The sequence below is a fragment of the Miscanthus floridulus genome, chromosome 4, assembly GCF_019320115.1.
Source record: "Miscanthus floridulus cultivar M001 chromosome 4, ASM1932011v1, whole genome shotgun sequence".
In the NCBI taxonomy this organism is placed as follows: Eukaryota; Viridiplantae; Streptophyta; class Magnoliopsida; order Poales; family Poaceae; genus Miscanthus; species Miscanthus floridulus.
In genome coordinates this window covers 48,034,689-48,057,312 of record NC_089583.1, presented here as the reverse complement: position 1 = coordinate 48,057,312, position 22,624 = coordinate 48,034,689, and the positions used below count along the sequence as shown (strand labels likewise).

At 43.2% G+C, this 22,624-nt stretch overlaps 2 protein-coding genes across 5 annotated transcripts; both read right to left on the bottom strand.

The window, feature by feature from the left end:
* Positions 1-8,370: 8,370 nt before the first annotated feature.
* LOC136551487 (peptidyl-prolyl cis-trans isomerase CYP19-3-like) lies at positions 8,371-9,636 on the bottom strand. 4 transcript variants are annotated; one of them, XM_066543033.1, is made up of 3 exons: positions 9,488-9,548; positions 9,240-9,346; positions 8,371-9,090 (listed from the first exon to the last, which is right to left on the bottom strand). In XM_066543033.1, the coding sequence occupies exon 3, from the start codon at positions 9,059-9,061 to the stop codon at positions 8,534-8,536; it is 528 nt and encodes a 175-aa protein (XP_066399130.1). In that variant the 5' UTR covers positions 9,062-9,090; positions 9,240-9,346; positions 9,488-9,548; the 3' UTR covers positions 8,371-8,533. The 4 variants fall into 4 exon arrangements, with proteins under 4 accessions (XP_066399130.1, XP_066399131.1, XP_066399129.1 ...); XM_066543034.1 differs by having other exon boundaries at positions 9,240-9,358; positions 9,488-9,522; XM_066543032.1 differs by lacking the exon at positions 9,240-9,346 and having other exon boundaries at positions 9,488-9,636.
* A 7,010-nt stretch (positions 9,637-16,646) lies between these two features.
* On the bottom strand, positions 16,647-21,025 carry LOC136548494 (uncharacterized). Its single transcript, XM_066539997.1, has 6 exons — positions 20,999-21,025; positions 18,863-18,994; positions 18,297-18,391; positions 17,752-18,171; positions 16,901-17,190; positions 16,647-16,819 (listed from the first exon to the last, which is right to left on the bottom strand). Exons 1-6 carry the CDS (start codon positions 21,023-21,025, stop codon positions 16,647-16,649), a joined length of 1,137 nt encoding a protein of 378 aa, XP_066396094.1.
* Between the last annotated feature and the right edge of the window lie 1,599 nt (positions 21,026-22,624).

The following is a 22,624-nucleotide window of genomic DNA, read 5'->3' as shown; positions in this document are numbered from 1 at the left end:
CGTGGGAAGACTCTAGAAGACTCCAGAAGGCGAATCACCGAAGCAGGACATGTGTCTCTAACACGTGGGGCCACCCGGCCCCTATGTGCCCCACCTGTCAGCCTCATTGTTATGTCAGTTCTCCACCGTCTTAAGGATTGCATCTCTGCTATTCTTTAAGTTGGTTTGATCCAAGGGCTCACGTTGGACGCTTCGGGCTATATATACTAGCCTACACCCCCCTCTAGGGCATGTTTCATTTGATCCTGAGAGCTGAGAAGCCAAAAACCCTAATCCATATGTCCACTAGGATCAGTGCTAGTAATCAAGAGAAAATTAGTTCTCAATAAGATCTAGTCTTGTATTAGAGATAGTGAGATAGAGTGAGAGGAAAGAGTTTGTAGGAGTCTCGGCCTATCGGTGCTCTCTCTACGACTTGTACCCTGGCGGAATCAAGTTCTTCTTAAGCTTGCTTCAGAGATTTCTCTGGTAATAGACTTCTAATTCAAGTAAGCATCTTGTTCATATTATTCTTCAGGTTTGCGACTCTTTTGAGTACTTTAATCCTTGTAGCTCCTGGGTTAAAGTAGTATTCATAGTGTAAGCGTGGTGCTTAGACTCGGTTACTCGTGGATGTACCCTATTTTCCGGATCGGTGGTAGCTCACGAGGGTGACTCTTATAGCCTTATTGAATCATTTGTAGTTCACCTCCCGTTAGTAGGCCTAGCAGGACATTGTTGCTATAGGAAATGGTCTTCTTTCAGTGTTTGTATATTTGCTTGGGTTATTCTCGTTTATAATTCACACATGGAATAATATGCGATAAGCGAAACAACAGCTCCTACATGAGATGAATTGTTGGGTTACGCACTATTTGTGAATAATAGGTTATCCTTTGAACTCTGAGGCATATAAACTGCATAATACTTACGGTAATAATTTCAATCGTGCGAAGACACAAATAAAAAGCTTCGAGTTTGTGAGATGTAAGCCCTCACCATTCTTGCAATAACGGTTGCTAAATGGAGGCTGTATCAGAAATTGACTAAATGCGAAATGTAAAGAATGTGAAAGTAAAGGTAAAAGCTGATACTCATGCTCTAACAGGATCCAGTGCTTTAGTGCTGATATGACCGCTTTGGTGTCTTATTTTTTTCTTCTCTTTTTTTATTAGGGCGGGAGGCAGTGAAGAGGCCCCTCGGCTTTTTCGGATAATTAGTCCCTTGATGCTTTTAGATCGGTTTGACGCCAACCCTTACACCCTTTTGGGCGATGGGCGAAGGGTCACGAAATGAGCCCCTCGGCACTAGCATTTAGATTATTTTGGCACCAACCCCTTACACCTTCTCAGGCGAGGGGCGAAGGGTCGCCGAATGAGCCCCTCGGCACTAGCATTTAGATTATTTGGGCACCAACCCCACACACCTTCTTGGACGATGGGCGAAGGGTCGCGAAATGAACCCCTTGGCGTTAGTTTTTAGATTACTTAGGCGCCAACCCCTCACACCTTTTCAGGCGAGGGGTGAAGGGTCGCGAAATGAGCCCCTCGGCGCTAGCATTTAGGTTACTTAGGTGCCAAACCCTCACACCTTCTCGGGCGATGGGCGAAGGGTCGCAAAATGAGCCCCTCGGCGCTAGTTTTTAGATTACTTAGACGCCAACCCCTCACACCTTTTCAGGCGAGAGGTGAAGGGTCACGAAATGAGCCCCTCGGCGCTAGCATTTAGATTACTTAGGCGCCAACCCCTCATACCTTCTCGGGCGATGGGTGAAGGGTCGCAAAATGAGCCTCTCGGTGCTAGTTTTTAGATTACTTAGGCCCCAACCCCTCACACCTTTTTGGGTGAGGGCTGAAGGATCGCGAAATGAGCCCCTCGACTTTTAGTTTGCTTTGGTTCCAACACCGTGCCTTTAGATGCGATGGGGCGAGGAGCCTTTCGGTGCTTTTAGATTATTTTGGCGCAACCCTCGTAGTGGCGACGCAAAGCTGTGGAGCTCTATAAATTATTCAACTTCAGCTTGCTCTTTTTTTTTGGCAACGTGAAGTGTCTAAGCTTTTATGACATCATTGTGCTTTGTTTGTATGTTTTTTGGCAATGTAAAAACATTGAGCTCTTATGAGATTTTTGTATACATAGAGATCGAAAAGGATGCATGCAGCGATTTACGGTTGTCGTTTTGATCTCATCAAATATGTTTTTGCCAATATTGGGGGGCCTTATGATGTTAAGGCGCCCCCTCTTGGCTCGTGCGAAGTGCTCATACGGTGAATGGATGTTATGAATGAATTTCACAATGCTGATAGATGCATTGTTCATATGTACAAACAGAATAGGAAATCTTTTCCTTTAGTTTCGCCCTCATGTGTCTTTGGGTGTCGAAGTCTTGAACCCTTAGGCTAGCTTCGTACTTGCGTAATTTTTGGAGGCTCCATAGGCTTTTCGTTTGGCTTCGCCCTCGTATATTTTTAGAGGGTCGAAGTCTTTAGTCCTTAGGCTTTTCATTTGGCTTCGCCCTCATATATTTTTGAAAGGTCGAAGTCTTTAGCCCTTAGGCTTTTTATTTGGCTTTACCCTCGCGTATTTTTGAAGAGTCGAAGTCTTTAGCCCTTAGGCTTTTTCATTTGGCTTCGCCATCGCGTATTTTTTTAGGGTCGAAGTCTTTAGCCCTTAGGCTTTTCATTTGACTTCGTCCTCGTGTATTTTTGGAGGGTCGAAGTCTTTAGCCTTAGGCTTTTTCGTGGTCTGGATTTCAATCTCCTGCATGGAATGTCTAGACAATGGAGTGTGTATGAATAGTATAGGGGAAATATTCAGAAAAAAAAAATTAACGCCGAAATGATAACATTAAATGTGCTAGTGAGCGAATTAAGCAAAGAAGAACGATATTAATTGAAAGGATGAGTTCTCAAGTGCAATATATGTCAATTTGTGTTTGAAGGTAGCCTCTCCGTGATAACGACTATGAAGCCAATTCATGAAGAAAGAGCGCTTGAGCAGACGAGAATATATAGCGTCATTCTCTGGTCGTTCTGAAAAAATGTATAATGTCTTGTATCCTGTTGAGGTAGAAAGCGAAGACCCTCCCGAAAAGAATACATCTTCCATAACAACCAAATGATGGAACACCATTTGTTGAGCTGAAACTTTAGTGGGAAACTGAGTTTTTGGAGCTAGTAACATCGGACAGAAAACATTTATTCGCTTTTAGAGGCACCCAATAAGAACTAGGTGTTCGCTGCTGATAGCCGTCAACCCTTTGCTCGCACTGAAAATTACCAAGATCTTATTGGAAGAAAACTGAGTCCAGCCTTTCGGACGATGCCAATGTCCATCCCCCTGTCGGACGGAGACTTTTCACCGCTGTGCCTCTGAATACCGAGCGATAACTTGATGCCCATATTTCGTCATGCCGAAGGCCAGCAGCTCCTCATTTCGCCAGGATGAAATGATGAAGCCGACAGGAATCCCCTTTGACTGTGCGCTATAACAACGCGAGTGGGTCCGTCATTTCGCTCCAGCGAAATGATGACACGAGTTACTTCGACGCCGCACGATAACGGCTCGGGCGGACACGCCATTTCGCCGAAGTAGCTGTCTTTTCTCCGAGAGTGCCTACCGCACATTTCGCCAGCTCATTCGCCAATTCCACTTTCAAACGGGAGTGATTCCGCCCTTTTTTCTGGACCTGTATATCATGATTTATGGCTAGCGAAATGCATGTGTATTTCGCTATATATATCTTGATCTGCGAACGGCGCGAGGATGGTTCATTTCGCTGCAACCATGTTTGTTGTCCTGCGAAACGTTCTTCATGGCTTGCTTTTGTGAAGAACTGTGAAATCGGCATGCTCGGTGACTGGCTGCGAAAGCTGAAGGTGTTTGCATCTCACAGCGCCAAAACTAAAATTTTCACAAAATTGAGCAATGGTTAAAACGGGCACTTATCTCTCGGGAAAAAAAAAACCATTGCTCGGGAACATATGACGAGCATGCAGCTAGAGCTGGAGTAGGCTATTCGCGTTAGCCTCCTTCGAAAAGGTGTTGAAGTACGTAATCCGGAAGAATTAGGTGGTGCTGAGAGTGTCATGCATCTCGTCGCGAGTGTTTCAGATGGCTGAGCGTTCGCCTGCGCTGATGTATTAAAATAAGGGGGTGCCCGCGAAAAGTTGGGACTAGAATCTTGCTAAAATGAGGGCCTGTTTAGTTCCACCAAAATTCAAAATTTGACACTATGCAAAAAGAAGATTCTCCGTCACATCAAACTTGTGGTATATGCATGGAGTACTAAATGTTGACGAAATCAAAAACTAATTGCACAGTTTGGTTGTACTTTACGAGACGAACGTTTTGAGCCTAATTAGTCAACGATTGGATAATTATTATCAAATACAAACGAAATGCTACAGTGTGCTACAGGATGCTTCAGTGACTTTGTCGGCGCCGAATCGGCCCAGCTAAACGAGGGCTGAGTGCTGGTCTCAATCTTCAGTACAGTGACAAAGATGGTCATGCTCCGGACCGAAGGGACCCCGGTCGGCCCTAGGCCGTCAAGTGCTAGCGGAACGACACGACACAGCATTTCGCGTGGTCGAAACGACGGATTTACTTAAGCACAAGCCATCATTCCGCATGGCCGAAATGACGGGCTGGCATCAGCCAGCACGCTGCCTGGTATCGACTGACAAGCGGTTGCCACCATTTGGCCATGGCAAAATGGTGCAGCATGGGGCTTTACCCCCCTTTGCTTTGGCGAAAGGTTATGGTGCCGGGTGTATCTTACTAGGCATTGGTTCATACGCAGATACGGAATTGACGTCTTTGGTTCTGGTTTGCAGGTGTGCTGCTGGTTCTCGGGATCGAGGGAGCGAAAGGCCTCTTTTGAAAGTTCTGACTTCCCAAGCAAGCTTATTGGCTGTTTGTCGGTGATAATCCTAAAACTCCGTGTGCTTTCGCCTGAAAGCTAAAACGGATTGACAGAAAAGGGGCATAGTAGCGAAAGGAAAACTTCCCTTTTGGGCCGTCACTGAGCTACGTTGCCTCTTTGCTTAAGACTTCGGGATTGTTGCTGATTGCCTTGCTGATGGTGGCTTCGGCGCTGCCGAACTTTGCATGCTGATGATGACTTTGCATTTTGCCAAAGTAGATTTTGCAACTGCTGAAGGCTCAGCGAAAGGCACGGTGTATTCCCATTCGGGGCCAGGTTGTGAACACCTCTACTTCGCCGTCTTTGAATGCTGGTCTTTCGCGGCATCTGTGTGCATTTCCGAAGTGTGCGTGCCGCCACGCTCTGAGCTCTGACGAGGTTTCGTTCATTCGCGGGGTTCTTGTCGTCAGCTGTCGCCGCTTGTGCTGGCGAAATGATGACCCATGTCGCGGTCGATCGTCTTGGGAAGTGTTTGCCTTTGCTCTCCTGAATTTGCTTGAGCTGCTCCTGCAAAACGATACAGCACATGCATCCAGAAAAGATATTCAACTATTGGCGTGAGGTTTTTTAATCTAGGTGAAAGATATTGTATCTAATATAATATTCAAGATATAAAAATGCAGGTTCACGTAAACTTAACTCATTGCCTTTGATAAACGATATGCTAGGCAAATGTTGTATCTAATATTGTATCTAAGACAACCTGAACTGTTTTCTTTATTTCTCTTTATCTTTATTACTACTTATCTGGCTCCGGAAAGGAAATAGGCTCATGTATCTAGGCAATGTTGTCCTCATGAGTTCGCTGGCGAGGTCACCGGTGACCCTTCGCTGGGTATCAGGGCCAGAAACTCTGCGGCAGCTTCGGCGAATAATATCTTACGTTTCACCCCAGCAGCTATGGACTGTCTAGAACAGGATTAAGAGAATAGACATGTGTCGAAGTGTGACGAACAGTGAAGCCTCGCTTCCCATATAAAATAATATTAGTTAAATAAATGAGAATGCTTGACTGTGACAACAAAGAAGTGCTGTTTCGCGCGAAAGGTAAAAGCTGAAAGTGACTAACAACACTTATCTTGAGCTGTAGGTGCTGCAGACCAATAGCCTGTTCGTTTCGGCTTATACGATCGTGGATTATAAGCTGCAACAATATTTTTCTCTCACACCAAAAACTAGCCAGCAGTACTTCTGGCTTATAATCCACGATCGTTTCAGCCGAAACGAACAGGCTGCAAAGCTCTGAATATCTGTCATTTCCGTGAAGTTGCAAACGAATGCAGCCTTGTTATTTCGGAAAGCCAAGAAAGTAAACGAGCGCTTCGTCGCTATGTCCAGATGCCTTTTCTTGACTTGGTCGCGAAAGCATCGAAGTCTTTAGCACGAAAGCGTTCCTTCTTGGTGAATCCTCTGAAGTAGAAATCTTATGCCCATTTCGACCTAGTCTGATACTGATTAACTTACGAATATGCTCTGAATTGAACTGAGCGAAATGCTGAAAATTACACAGAGAAGTACTGCCTGTGCTGGCAAGAGGCGAAGTTGCCTTCGTAGCTTCTGGGGGCTGGTGACATCTTCGCGCCACTCCGACGGAGCGAACTGAGTCTCGCCGCTAATGGCCGAAATATTTTGTGCTTGGTCGTGAAAAAATTCGAGCCAAAACGGTGGGCACCAATGTTGGTTTAGCCAACAAAATTAAAAGGACAAATAGTGAAAGGGCAAATGAGAGAGAGAGGGAAAAGCCGAGTGATCAGCTTCCCTCCTCCTCCTCCTCCTCCTCCTCCTCCTCTCCCCTCCCTCTCTCCTCCTTTTATAGGAGAGGTGAGAGAGGAGGTTCTCTTTATGCTCCTCGGTGGGGTTTTTATTCCTAAAAACGCCACTAGGGGTATGGACCCTAGAGGAGTTTGTATTTACAAAAAAAAATGCTACTAAAGGCTACCAACGGCCCCTAAAATTACTTTGTGAGCCTTAAGCGGCGTAATTGGGCTCTGAATATGATGGTGGGATTCCCAAACATTATGACACACCCCCAACAAACACCAAGATTTATCCCTGAGATTCGGTCGCTTGCCAGCAACCTACATCCTCGTTGTGGCGAGTCCAAGCTAGGTGGTTCACGTACTAATTGGCATCACACGCCAAGCCCACGCCATGGATGCCGTAAGAACCACACTAGAGAGGCACTCCAACAAGCCACACGCAAATTACTAGAGTATCCTTTTGCTCCCCGCGAGGTAGGATCCAAACCTCTCACAAATCCTTGATTGGGGGTGGATACAACCACCAAACACGCTCCTTCGATGGAACACCAAAGGGTCCCCGTTCAGGAGGAGTTCGTGCGTGGAGTGAATTGGGCTCCGGATTCTTGCGAGGAAGAAGACGACTACGACGTTGGCCAGATCGTCCGTGGCGATGAGAACTTGGCCGCTGTAGGAGGAGAGGAAATGATCGGTATGTTTGAGAGTGAGGTGCGTTTTGTGGCCGATTCATTTGTCGCGACATGAGGTGCCGGACTCCCAACTGGCCTGAGCTACATGAAATTGCTTTTGAAACTCCACGACGAAGAATAGGAGGATCTGTTCTTGCTAACAATTCTAGGTAAATGGCGATCTTTAGATCATCAGGATAAAACTTTCTTTATTGTCGCTAGAACCTGCAAATAGGTGACTGAATTGAATATGTAGACACATGACTGAAATGAGTGTGCAAACACTGATTACTGAAAAGCACACTGAATAACAGACAATATGTCCACTATTGGTTGTCCAACAATGGACTAACCGGACTACTCTTAAACCAGGCTACAAAGTGCAGGTACTATTGGTTGTCCGACAAATTATACCTGAAGCATCACCCCCTTTTGTTGATGCACCTTGCAGACATCGGCTTCAGGTAGTTACACTCCTGTTGCAGCATCACCTTCATCTCCTTGCTCACCATCGGCTTCAGGCAGTTGCACTCCTTGTGTTGCATCATCACCTTCATCTCCTTGCTCACCAAATGCTGCAACACAGAAAAAGAAAGAATAAGCTCAAGGACGGAAGTAACAGAAGGCAAAATAAAGATCTTGGTAGATTTGCACCTTGGCTTCCATCATCCCAAAGGCATCTAATCCAGCATGAATAGAGGTGGAGAAAGAAGATGCGGTGCGGTGGAGAGATCACTGAACTTACCTGGACGTTGTGATCCTCCAGGGTGACTTATATAGGCCATGGTAAAATTGAAAAGTGGCGCCAATGAAATTTTGATGCACGCATGGCTGAATTTTGAACTTTGGCTGCACAGATGACAGACATCTAATGGAGTTTTGCGGGAAAGAATTTGGGAGAGGTGGAGCGCGCGATTAAGAGCGGCCCTGCGAGGCAGCTGCGTGATCGCGCGATGCACGGTGCGGAAAACGGAGATTTTAGCGGCGTTAATCGGTCACGGCGATTTAAGGAAAACGGAGGTTTAAACATTGGAGACTATGGACAGAGGTAGCAAAAGCATTCTTTTTCTAGATAATACTACAATGTTTCCAACGGATGCCGATGTGGTATACAAAATCATAAAGCAAATCTAATCTAACCAAATTTATTTATCCGTTCATTTGGCTACAATGAAACTCGAGACAGCTCAGCGAGGCACTCAGTCGTCCGCTAGCTGGCCGCAGTCCTCGATGAGCACGGTCTCAGCCGTGGCACCGGACCCAGAGCCGACGGCCTCCATCTTCTGCACGACGGCGTAGCCATCGACCACCTTGCCGAATACGACGTGCTTGCCGTCAAGCCAGGACGTCTGCGCGGTGCAGATGAAGAACTGGGAGCCGTTGGTGTTGGGCCCCGCGTTGGCCATGGAGAGCACGCCCGGCCCCGTGTGGCGCAGCTTGAAGTTCTCGTCGGCGAACTTGGCGCCGTAGATGGACTCCCCGCCGGTGCCGTTGCCGCGGGTGAAGTCGCCGCCCTGGCACATGAAGCTGGGGATGATGCGGTGGAAGGCGGAGCCCTTGTAGTGCAGCGGCTTCCCCGAGGAGCCCAGGCCCTTCTCGCCCGTGCACAGGCAGCGGAAGTTCTCGGCCGTATTGGGCACCTTGTCGGCGAAGAGCTCCATCACGACGCGGCCGGCCTTGGACTTGCCGATGAGGATGTCGAAGAACACCTTGGGGTTCTTGGCCATGGCGGATGCCTTCTAGGCTTTGCTCTGCTCTGTCAAGCGTCAATGCAAACGGGAGTGTCATCGTCGGTCGGGAGCAGGTCAAATAAAGCATACGGGAGAAATCAAATCAAAGATTTGCTGTTCAAGGGAACCATGTGCAGCGTCATCCTAAATATGACATGACCAAGAGAGTCCTGACCTCCACGTAAGGTGGCAGGAGATCATGTCAATCTGAAGTGGAGATGACGAGGACGATTCATATGGCACAAGCTTTGAGCTCAATAGGCCGATTGACGCCTAGAAAGCCTTCGATATGTGCTTACAGTTCGAAATCAAATCCCGGACGAAACATACACAAGATAGTAAATTAATTAAAGGAACAGAGTACCTGAATATCTATCAATCAGATAAGGTGAGGGGAAGGGGAGGAAGGAGACTTTAGCTCACCTCAGCTCAACAGGTCGCCGGTCTTGGACTCTTGGCAGCGCCGCGTAGAAGAGGCGGTGGCGGCTGTGGCTTGTGGGCAGGGGAGGCAAGCAAAGATAAAAGGAAAGGGAGGAGGGGTTTAGGGTTATCAAGAGAAGAGGAGGTGGGCTTTAATGGGCCGCCATTTTCCTGGGAACAAGCCGAAATTGTTTCTTGAAGCTGCGATCAGCCTAGCGCGGCCTGATGGAGGTAGTAACTCATCTTTTCATTTGAGGCTATTTTGATATACCAATAAAAAAATTAATACAAAGCTTAGATGTGTATTTGCAGATCTAAACATTAAACAGATTATTTAGGTATCAAGACAGTTTTTAAAAAAATATTGTGAACTAAAAGATCTTTTATGCAGCCACAATATTTGTATAAATGTTATCCCTATATGAGGTTATGTGAATGAAGAATTATGATTTTTTTCTAAAATTTGCTACACTAGCTCGTGGATACTTCACACCATTACATAGCACATCTTCAGAAAATTATCACTTTTTCATATAGTCACATATGAAAATAAATTTTCTACAAGAATTGTATTTGATGATGAAATCTACCACCTTTTGGTTCATAATATTTTTATTTGAAGCCAGTATCAAAATAATCGATATAATGTTTAGATCTACCAATATAGATCTGAACATGACATGAATCTTTTAGATTTCATAACGATCTCGAATGAAAAGGTTATAAATTACACAATTGTAGGTCTCTTTTCTCTAAAATTTTCATATATTTTTTCATCATCTGAGCTCATGTATAAAAGTTATGATTTTTTAAGATGGGCTGATAGAAAGAAAAATTCTGCAATTGATGTGGTGGTAACAATTATTCTGTCAATTCAACCAGCTATACATAATTCCCACCGCTTCAATTGGCGGTAGCAGTATAGTTTTGCAATTTTTTGATTTAGATTAGACAAATATTTTTGTAAAAAATAAATCTATATCTATATATATATTATATATTATATTATATATATATATATATCTTAATAATAAAGAGACAAATTTTTAGCCTATTATTTTGGTACCCATTTTTTTGTATGGCCTCCTCAAACCAACTCCGTGAACGTAAATATTATTTATGTCCCTCTCTCTACAACTCTCATGTTTTATGAAACATGTATGACTTTGACATACTTTTTAGGTTGTAAGGGACCGTGACGCCTAAGAGGGTGGTAAATTAGGCAACTTAAAAATCTACTCTAAATTATGGCATTTAATTCCACCCTAGCAAAACCTATGCAAGAAAGTAATTGTTTACACCAAAAGTTGAGAAGAGGAACGTGGGAACTCGAAGCTTCCAAGATTGTGTCAATCAAGGAATCGATTGCATAAGGGTCGATATCAGCTGATTTAGATGCGACACTAGGATCGGCTCTCTTCGAATGACGTCAGCAGATAACGACAAAGAGCTACGGTTGGCGTCAGGAAATACATATCGGACTCTACAAAATAGAAAGATTAGGGTCCAAGTTATCTTAAGTTAGGAATGTTTTATCTTATGCCAAAAATTATAATGAGTCGTGCATAAGTAGGATTCATGCTTAGATTTCGGGTATAAATATTGAACCTCGGCTATTGTAAAGGACATCCAATCAATCAAATATAATTTACTTTTTTGGCTCCATGCCAATCCTTAGGAGTAGGAGTAGTGTAGATCTCGACGAGTTCTTCAACAAGCTGGGCTACATCGGTCCGGTCAACCTCCGGCTTGTATGTAAGTATCGTTATCGCTTATACTTCCGTTTGTACAGCTGCATCGATTAAGCTCGACCTCCACTACGAACTCTAGTATAAGCTAGTTATCGACTCTTGTCTAGTTCAAGTACGGCTACATCGATCCAGTCGACCTCTACTGCTCGAATTAGATTAAGATCAAGTTATCGGCTCTACCTAAGGGTGGCGTCCTTCGGGTAGATTCATTAAGTTATCAATCTTGCTGATGTTCTTATTGCTATTAGTTTGCAGCAACATCAATCTGCCCGGTCAAGATCGATCTAGATTGGCCTCATATCCTTTTAGTCCGTTGTTTGCTTTGTCACAACATGATCTTTCTTACTTTGAGCAACGGGTTATGTTTCATCGGCTGTTCTATTTCGATCTTGATAATGCATAGTACACGGTTAAGGCACGTATGATCTTGAAGAGGTTTGCTGGCTAGTTGAATCTGGTCTATAGTTCGCTATTATGGCTGCAACGATCATATCGATCCCCACTGATGGCACTGTAGATTGGAGGACGCTAGTTAGTAGGTTTTTTCTTGATCAGGCAGGCCTGACCTTAACTATTTGTTATGCCTGCATCGGCTAAATAGCCGATCACCTATGCTTTAACGTCTATAGTGTGTGTCCATGATTCTGTTAAGCATGAATAGATTCGTGTACTTTAAGGGTTTGATTTGTCGTCTTTATCACGGCTACATCGATCCGATCAAACCCCACTATTAGAGATAGTAGGTTAAGTCTGATGAGTCCATAGGTTTGTCCATGTAAAATAGTCGATTGTTCACACGCTGTAGACCCTTTTTACCTGAATCAGCTATTTCAGCCGATTCGCTTGAGCCTTCACGTATAACATGTCTTTCGGAAAAGCCTATCGAAGTATCATCATAGCTGCCATCGATCTGGTCGAACCTCACTGTTGATAGTAACAGATTAGATTCAAAGCGTTTGTAGGTCTATTTGTATTAGATAGTTGATTTATTTGCATGTTATATCTTTTCTTGATTAGATTCATCGGCTCAATAATTCACACTGGTAATATCCACCTAGCTAATGACCTCATTTACATTTTGCGGGCATTGTACTTATCAACATAAAATCAATCGTGATCCATGAGCTTTACTATCCGTAACAGCCAATTTCTGTGTGTATCGGCTATTTAGTCGATTTTCCCGTGTAGCTACTCCCGAAGCGGCACACTTGAAACTATCTAGGCAAAGATCGGCATGTTCTACCTTAAATTACTGATAAACTTTCTCTCCTTGTCAATTACAGGTCAAATTGACTAGCACACCTTAGGAGGAATTTACAGTATCAGTTACTCCTATGTTGAAGCCAAGTAAATCTCTAGACTCATCCTAAGTAGATCCTTTTGACTTGCCGTGTGTCGACATTTTCGTGCCGACACACGTTTTGGCATGCCCGTGGGACCCCACAATCGTCATGGCGACTCAGAACAACAATAACATCCTTATGGTGCCTTATGAAGACCTACCTGATGGAGATAAAGATGTAATCAGCAAAGTTGTAGAAGAATTTCAGAACAAGTGTTTGTTGTCTTACACCAAGACACATGACAATACAATTATTAAGAAATATCCACTACCTAGAGTTCTGTTGCATGGGCAGACAGCTGCAGATGAAGCTAAAGATATGTGTTTCTTCATAGAGGCCGTAAACAAGTCTGTTCATGATGCCATGTTGAACCATAATGAAGTTTTCTTGAACGCATTTTATAACACCATGAAAGAGGTGTTTTATGGATATCCAATTAATCAGGTTGGGCCGACTTATTACAACATTCCACATCCATTGACTCAGGGGACTAATTAAGCCAGTACTAGCCATCAAGAAACAGCACCAGCTGGTAATAATGATGTCTAGGTGGTTCAAAGCTCATCTAAGTAAGTTCAGAGTGCTACTACTAATCAAATATAGTATAATCCTAGATCATTAGAACAGCATGTGCAACAACCAATGGGGCAAGTTTAGAATCAAATAGTCAATTTTGGCACATCAGGCCAAATACCATCGTTGGCTTAAAAAATAGCGCCATCAGTTCAAAGGATTAATAGAGATATAGATCATAATATCTATAACCAAAGACTACAAGCATCAAACCAGTAAAGGACCTAGCAGATAGAGATTCTACAAGGGTATCATTATGGCATAGATTATAACACCCTTCACATGATTCCAAATCCGGGGTATCAAGGTACCCAAAATTTTAATCCACGGATGCGTCAGCAATTGTAGAGAACTCCAAATTCAAATGCTAATGAGTTGTTGCTTAGAGTGACCGAGATGATGAAGAATCAGTTCGGTTTGAAGCCAAAAGGGCAGACCTTTTCGTATAAACGCCTATATCCAGAATGGTATTATTTGGTCGCTTTTCCTATAAATTATAGGCTCCCGAAGTTTGCTAAGTTCACTGGTCAAGATAGCACAAGCACAATAGAACATGTCAGTCGGTATCTTATATAGTTGGGTGAAGCATCCATTGAAGAGGCCCATCGAGTTCGTTTCTTCTCTTTGTCTCTATTGGGGGCCAACCTTCACTTGGTTTTCATCGTTGCCAGTTAACTCCATTGTCAATTGGGCTGACTTAGAGAAGAAGTTTCATACGTATTTTTACACTGGGATAGGAGAAAAGAAAATTACCGATTTGATGACTATAAGGCAGAGGACTAATGAATCGAGCATCGAGTTTCTTTAGAGATTCCGAGAGACCGGAAATTTATGCTTCTCATTGAACTTAACTGATGATCAGCTGGCTGCTTTGGCTATTCAAGGAGTGTTACCAATATGGAGAGAGAAGCTATTAGGACAAGAGTTTGACAATTTAGGTCAGTTGGCCCAACGAGTGGCAGCGCTCGATAGCCAATTTTAGAACATGCACAGAGATACCCGATTCTAGAAGAATATTGCAATTGCCGAAACCTATAATCCATATTCGGTTGATGATGGCTATGAAGACGATGAAGAAGAAGAGGTTGCCACGGTCGAATGGAATTAGGGTAAGAAAACAATAGTCATGTCAAATCCTTGGGGAAGTGGAGTCGAAGAGAGCTATGACTTTAACATCACAAAATCAGACAAGGTCTTCGATTTCTTGCTTGAGAAGGGACAGATCAAGTTACCCGACAATCTTGTTATGTTGCCTCTCGATCAGTTGAAGAATAAAAAGTTCTGTAAATTTTACAACGCCACTTCTCATTCTACTAATGAGTGCATAGTTTTCTAGCAACATATATAGAGGGCTATTCAGCAAGGAAGGCTCAAATTTGATACGCCTCGAAAGATAAAAGTTGATGATAATCCTTTCCCAAGAGATCAGAATATGGTTGATGCTAGGCTGCTCAAAGGAAAGACTAAAGTCCTGACATTAACTAGATCAAGAGAAACTAGAATAGTCGATCCCAAGATGCAAATATCGGCTAACGAGTATAGAGAGATTAGAAGGCACCGTGGCCAACAAAAGAGCCGATATGAGCAGGGAGAGACATCAAGGGATAGGGCGACAAAGCCATGTGTTACATCTCGAATTTTGTTGAATAAATAGTAGTGGCAGAAGGAAAAGTATTATCGGTGTTGGTTAGAAGAGCAAGAATACCAGCGTCAATAGAAAAAAGAGAGGTATGAAAGAAAGCAAGTTGAATCACATTGGAATTGTCCTTTCTTCAAACATTACTAGAACGAATGTTTGAAATTACCTACCAAAAATAACAGTCCAGAGTGCAGCGAGCAATATTGGGAGTATAGGCAATCTTAAGCTAACCGTCGGTCTATCCATACTCAAGATGAGTATCATCATAATAACATGGATCGGCGTTTAAAAAATAGAACTATTCATGATTGTCTAGAAAAACTAGGCTGATTATGAAGAAGAAAATAATAAAGAAGAATATGTTTGGTAGGAAGGCCAATGGTGTCCAGAAGGTCTGACAAAAAGCTAGAAAAGTAGGGTGCAACGCTTAAGGAATAGAAAGCTCAAACAGACTCAGGCATCTTGAAGGCCTTAGGTGTGGCATGCTAAACAAAATAGCCGATAGAGGGCAAACATCGGCTAATATTCAAATGGCTTTTCTGTTGCCATCAGAATTCAGAGCTCCGACAGATTAAGAAGTTTACTCAGATTTTGATGAATTGGAGTATGAGGAGATAGTTGCCAGGTTGACAGTTATACAACAGGCTATATTCGATAAACCAGTCAAACATCGGCATTTAAAGGCTTTATATATAAAAGGTTTTATTGATGGAAAGCCGATGTACAAGATGCTGGTGGATGGAGGTGTTTCTGTCAATCTTATGCCTTATACCACTTTTCGCAAGCTTGGCAAGGGGCTAGGAGATTTGATTGAAACTAATATGATGCTTAAGGATTTCAGAGGTAATACATCTAAGACTAGGGGGGCAATGAACGTCGAATTGACAATCGGAAATAAAACTTTGCTCCATACATTCTTCGTCATTGATAGAAAAGGGTCTTACAGTTTACTCCTTGGTCGCGATTGGATTCATGCAAACTATTGTGTGCCATCAACCATGCATCAATGTTTGATTCAGTGGCATGGAGATGATGTTGAGCTGGTTCACGCTGATGAATCTGTGAGTATCGCAACAGCCGATCCAGTATATTGGGAGCTAGAAGACTTCGAGTGTTTTTCTAGCAAGCTATGGGAAGAAGGCTTTATTAAAATCAGTAATAAAAGCTAACAGCCCAAGAGTTTGTTTTAAATGGATAATCATGGCTTCGCGTCGGCCGGTGAATTAAGGAAGATAGACATTGGTCATGGAGATAAGCCTAAACCGACGTATATAAGCGCTAAGTCGAATCCTGAGTACAAGCTAGAGTTGATAAATTTATTAAAAGGAATTTAAAGGTTGTTCTACTTAATGAGATGCTTGGCCTAGATCGATCGATTGTTTAATCTTTGGTCTAGAGAGTTATGGTGCAACCTATCAAGGAGCGATAAATGGAAAATGTTTGAAGGAATATTATCCTAGCATTTGGATCAACACTCAACAACCGATTCGTTCAGTCATCGGCTCTAGTAGCCGGTACCAGAAGGGTATCGCCTTTAGTTCAAAATTACCCCAAAAAGAAGAAAAGCCGATACAAAATGTATCACCTATAGAACAGAAACAAATGCAGGAAAATCATGATGCTGTAGAAAGTACACAGAATACAATCATGGAAAGGCAGAACATTTCGTTCATTGATCAGTTCACCCTAAGTACAAACTAATCGAAGACATTGTTTATCACATCCTGAGCGGATGTGATGTCCACGATGGCCTCCACTACATTAATGAACTCCGCGATCAAGTCCTCGTGCTCCTCAGGGCCATCACCCATCGAGAAACTAGTCTCCATGGTATGGAGCTCATGCCCGGTCTGGACCTACATCGCGGCCAGTGCCACTAACGCGCCATGATGGACGCCATGGAGGACGATCTCTTGAATGCGGGCCGGAACATCATGGAGGCGAGTGTTGATGAGGGGCCCCTGGTCATTGATGACATCCATAGCTACGTTCGCCGCCAGTTGGAGGGACTCCAACTGCACCATCAGGGCTAGCGATCACAAAAACAGAAGAGCTATCAAGATAAAGACAGTGGAAATCAGAGTGAAGGTGTTCCTGGAATCCATCTTACTCGCCACCATAGCGTTGGATTCGGCCAACCGCGCCCAAGTAGCGCTGGCCTCTTCTTCGACGGCATGAAGGGCGGCTTGAGAGACCGCGAGGCAGATCTCAAGCTGGTCATTTTCCCAAGTTGCCTCAGAATAACGGTCCTGGGTTGCCCTCCACTCTCGAAGGAAACGCCAGGCGTCATCGCCATTGTAAGAGTCAGAGGAGTTCGACGACGAGGCCGACACAGAGGATGCAGCATCAGAGGGCTCGCCGACCCTAGGAAGGGGACAAAGGCTGTCATTCAAGATGAACCTATAAACAAGTTAGAAGAGTTCATCACCATGAACAGAAGATATCGATCTTACCTCATACGTCAAAGGCGCTGGTTCACCAGCATGTCCTCCTCTGGAATCTCTTCTGCCGCACGTTTGTCTTGGTTGTCCTCGTCGGCCATTGGATCTACAAGAAGGGGAAGAAGGCTGGTACAAAGTTTGTGAGGGCAAAGAAGTGCAAAGGAACAGGAGCGGTTGCAAATGTAGATGTGTTCGAGGCCGGAGCCCTCGGCTGGTATTTGAAGCCACGGAGCTAGGAGGTGGACACCTCGGGACGTGCAAAAGGCAACCACAATTAATAGAAGGTAAAGCACCACCTCACTAATGCCGAAGAGAATACAATGTTTTGTGACTAAGGATAGAAGATCGAGGGGTTCTCTTAATAAAGGCCATGTTTTCAGACTTAATTGGATTAAGGTTAGAAGTCTGGAATCGGCTATTTCCAAATTGGCTCTTTAGCCAAAACAAGAAATACAATGAGGCAACAGAAAGTATGGTTATCATTGATTCTACACAAGATACATGTTGATATACAAATTACAAGTCTAGAACATCTTGGATTGCTTTTAATACTTCTAGCCGGATAGCATCAAATTCTACGATTTGTTGCTTGTCTTCTTTGGCTGATCCAAGAATGTCCTCGAGGCTACTACGGATGGCCCTACCTTCTCTAACTTTGGCCAGCAGTTCTTGTTTCTTTTGCTTGATGGCATCGGTTATTTTAGCCAGGTTAGACTTATGGTGATCGATGGTAGCCTTCACATTCTCCAGCTCCTTCTCAAGCTCTGCACGCTTGATTTCCAGTTGGGACAACTCTGGATCGATCCTGAGGGAGGACTTCTTCAAATCATCAATCAACTGTGTTAGCTCTTTAGCCTCTTGCCTGTTGGAGTTCCTCTTGGCCAATAAAGCTTCATGGTTGGACAGATTCCTCTGAGCCTTTTCACCTTTGTGACTTAATCTTCAATAATGGATAAATGTGACAAGATTCTGGTAAGAACTAGGGATGGATTACCCTTAATAGCCAAGAAGACTCTTTGCATTGAATCAATGTCTTAGACCAAATTAGCTATATTCTTCTCAAACATTGGCAGTATATCTCTTAGCCGATTTATGGTCTCTTCTGACAAAGCTTCCTTAGAGGAGGTGGCTAATGAGTTGATCTCATCTTCATCTAGATACTTCTCAAGATTGAAAGAGTAGCTCAGAGCTGGAAGATTAAGTGCCTCTCTATAAGAAAATCTTGATTAGGAGGTTTGGATCAGTTTATAATAAAATGAACAGTGAAAGTGGATACAATACCTTTTCTATGGTAGCCTCTATCTAAAGAGAAGGAACGACTGATGATGCACCAATAATATCTGGTTGAATCGGCTCAAAGCTCTCAACACTGGTATCTACATATATCAAGGAAGATCTTTAGTTCGTAATTATTGCAGAAGGATAAAATGTATATATGATTTTCTTACCATTAGTTGTGTGTCGAACTAGGGAATCGATAATCTGGGTGTTGACAACAGCAAGATCATTTTCAATAAGTAGACTATAAAACTCCTGCTCCTGTGTGGGTGTTTCCTCAGAGGGTATCTGACGTAATAAATGGTCAGATGAAGGGTGAGATTGGATAAGAGTCAAGAGCTTTAAGGAGATACCTTGGCAACATTAGGGATTGAAATGGAAGGATTATCATCTTCTACAGTCCTAGAAGCATCGGTTGGTTCAACTAAAATCAGCTCCTTTTGAGGATCAGTCGATGAAGGTTTAGTTGGTGTTGAATCAAACGCCTGGGACAATAGTTCCGCACCCAGAGCAGATTGGGACGCAATGGTTGATAACTATGAAGAAACGGGATTAGAAGTTGGATATCAGTTTGAGAAGAGGATGGATTGTTTACCTGAGCAGTTGATGGTCTCATTCTATGGAGTCTTATCCTAGTAACAATTTTTTGGGTTGTCCCTTGGGCTGCCTTGCGCTTTGAAGATTGATACGTTATGATTGCGGGGGTAGCATGAATTTTCATCAGCTTCTTCAGTGGAGGTGCAACTGATCCTATTCTTGAAACTGGGCATGGTGTCTAGTAATCTATGGGGTGCTCTTTCCTGTCCAAGCTTGGGGGATTGAATTCGGTGTCCTAAAATGGTCTATTAGAATAGTTGGCAGGGGAGTTCATCGAATAGTTTTTCTGAAAAAAGAATAGTAAATTACCTCACTGTCAGAAGCAAACTCTCCATCTAGAGCTATGCATCTAGGATGGGCCGGCCCACAGAAGAGATGGGAGTGTCATTCTTGCCACCAAGAGTCAAAAAGGTTGGAAGAGAAGTTGACTCTTGTCCAGTCATGCAAGTAAAGAGAAGGGAGATCTGATCCTAGTTGAAAAACTCTGGAGGTTTCCATTACTTCACTGATACCTTCTCTTGACCTCAGTATATCCTTGAAGAACAGTTGAGGAGGCAATTGGCCAAGACCAAACTGACAAGCTACAAAAGAAAGGTTGTAAAACTCATAGGTTGGAAGGTTGCCTGGATGGAAGGAGCCTCTAGCCATTTTGCCATGACCATGACAAAATTCGGCTGGAAGAACGTAGGGCTTAATGAAGGAATTAAAGACCGCAGCTGCCGTCTCATCCGAACAGCCTTATTCAAATCAAAATTTAAATGGAAAGATCAGCTCATTGTTCTCATCCTCATTATAGGGTAGCCAAGTCAGGATATCTACATCAAACCCTCTATAAAACTTTTTGAAGAGATGGCCAACATTGACATCAATTGTTATGGCCGATGCAGCCTCACCATAGCTCATGCACTGACGGGTTCTTCCTTCTTCGCCTCTATATTCCTCATCAAAGTTGGAGGAAGGAAAACTCTAGTTTTTTAGATCAGGCCTTACAATCTTATGCATATACAGGTTTAGCCATAGTTATATCAACCACTAAGGGAGGGTCACTGATAGTATGCACTGGTTCATTCTTTAGTAATTGGGCAGCTACCTGGTGCATCAGATGATAAGCAGCAGCTCCTAACAGATACTTTCTAAGAGGAATATTCTTGCCTACTGCCAGATGCTCTGCCATGAGTTTATGATTGTAAGTCGGACCACAAGATGACCCATAGAAGATGAATCTCTCTAACCACATGTTTAGAAAGGCCACATATTCATTTTCGCTAACAGTTGATTCGTCTCTGATGTGGTTTAGAATGTAACTTGCCCATCCTATGCAATCTGATATTTTGGCTAATTTCTTGAATCCAGCACTTAAGAAGTCATAAGGCTGCATCGATTCTATTATTCTAAGGCCGGTCAACATATAAACATTGACCAAAGTGATGGTCATTGGGCCATGACCAAAAATGAAGGCATTTAAGATGTTGGACCAGAAATAAGATGCAGAGATCAGGAGTGGATCATTCCTCTCCATTCCAGACAACAAGAGTGTCAAGCATTGATTTAGGTCATAAAGCTTCCAATCTCCAGCCTTTTTCTCAGACACCCTACGAAACCAGTCTCTCCATTCTCTAGGCATTTTGGGCCAGTTTCTAAAGGGAGTTTTGGTATTCCAAGAAGATAAACCTACTACAGATTGTTTGAAGGGGATTTGGTTGGTTTCTTGATAGATAAAATCAGATGGATTAGGGTCACCCATAGGCTCAAGAAAATAGACATTAGAAGCAACAGGCGATGGAATCAAGATTTTGTTCCTCATTTTCTAGAAACCAGATAAAATAAATTCAAGAAGAAAGGAAACGCAGGGTAGCAACCAATACTTTGAGAATAGGAACTTAAAAGCATACCTCAGGGACATGGTCGCTGGTCGCCATTGCAGCCAAAATAGATTTGAATCTAAGGAAGATCGTTTGAATAAAAGCTTGGTAGAGGATTTGCTAGGGTTGAGGCTTTGGCGATGGCGGCGTCAGCTGTTAAGATTTACTCAAGAAAGAAGGGGAAAGCAAACAGCCGAGTAAGTTGAAAATGATACTATTGGGATATTATATAAGACTCGAACCGGGAAGTCAAGAGTCACGTGTATATCTCAGAACAAAATGGTTGCAACGTGGTAAATAGATAAATAGGAATTTTGGAATAAAATCATTTTATTCCAAAATTGGGGGCATATGTTTACACCAATATTTGGGAAGAGGAACGAGGGAACTCGAAGCTTTCAAGATTGTGTCAATCAAGGAATCGATTGCATAAGGGTCGATATCAGCTGATTTAGATGCGATACTAGGATCGGCTCTCTTTGAATGACATCAACAGATAACGACAAAGAGCTACGGTTGACGTCGGGAAATACATGTCGGACTCTACAAAATGGAAAGATTATGGTCCAAGTTATCTTAAGTTAGTAATATTTTCTCTTATGCCAAAAATTATAATGAGTCGTGCATAAGTAGGATTCATGCTTAGATTCTGGGTATAAAGATTGGACCTTGGCTATTGTAAAGGACATCCAATCAATCAAATATAATTTACTTTTTTCGGCTCTGTGCCAACCCTTAGGAGTAGGAGTTGTGTAGATCTCGGTGAGTTCTTCAACAAGTAAGGCTGCATCGGTCCGGCCAACCTCCGGCTTGTATGTAAGTACCGTCATGGCTTATACTTCCGTTTGTACGGCTGTATCGGTTAAGCTCGACCTCCACTGCGAACTCTAGTATAAGCTAGTTATCGACACTTGTATAGTTCAAGTACAGTTGCATCGATTCGGTCGACCTCCACTGCTCGAATTAGATTAAGATCAAGTTAGCGGCTCTACCTAAGGGTGGCATCCTTCGGGTAGATTCATTAAGTTACCGATCTTGTTGATGTTCTTATTGCTATTAGTTTGCAGCAACATCAATCTACCCGGTCGAGATCGATCTAGATCGGCCTCATATCCTTTTAGTTCATCGTGTGCTTTGTCACAACACGATGTTTCTTACTTTGAGCGATGGGTTATGTTTCATCAGTTATTCTATTTTGATCTTGATCGTGCATAGTATGTGATTAAGGCACGTATGATCTTGAAGAGGTTTGTTGGCTAGTTGAATCTGGTCTATAGTTCGCTATTATGGCTACAACGATCCGGTCGATCTCCACTAATGGCACTGTAGATTGGAGGACGCTAGTTAGTAGGTTTGTTCTCGATCAGGCGTGACCTTAACTGTTTGCTATGCCTGCATCAGCTAAATAGCAGATCGCCTATGGTTTAACGCCTATAGTGTGCGTCTATGATTTGTTAAGCATGAATAGGTCCATGTACTTTAAGGGTTTAATTTATTGTCTTTATCATAGCTGCATCGATCCGGTCGAACCCCACTGATAGAGATAGTAGGTTAAGTCTGATGAGTCCATAGGTTTGTCCATGTGAAATAGTCAATTGTTCACACGCTATAGTCCCTTTTCACCTGAATCAGCTATTTCAGCCGATTCCCTTGAGC

Bases quoted from the DNA above. Each gene is read 5' to 3' on its own strand.
- LOC136551487 (XM_066543032.1), bottom strand. From the start codon at position 9,061: ATGGCCAAGAACCCCAAGGTGTTCTTCGACATCCTCATCGGCAAGTCC.
- LOC136548494 (XM_066539997.1), bottom strand. From the start codon at position 21,025: ATGGCGACCAGCGACCATGTCCCTGAG. The intron at 18,392-18,862 runs GTATCTCCTTAA...AATCTTGAGAAG, and splicing joins CAATCCCTAATGTTGCCAAG to TATCTAGATGAAGATGAGAT. The intron at 18,172-18,296 runs GTTTGAGAAGAA...CCATTATTGAAG, and splicing joins CTAAGAGATATACTGCCAAT to ATTAAGTCACAAAGGTGAAA.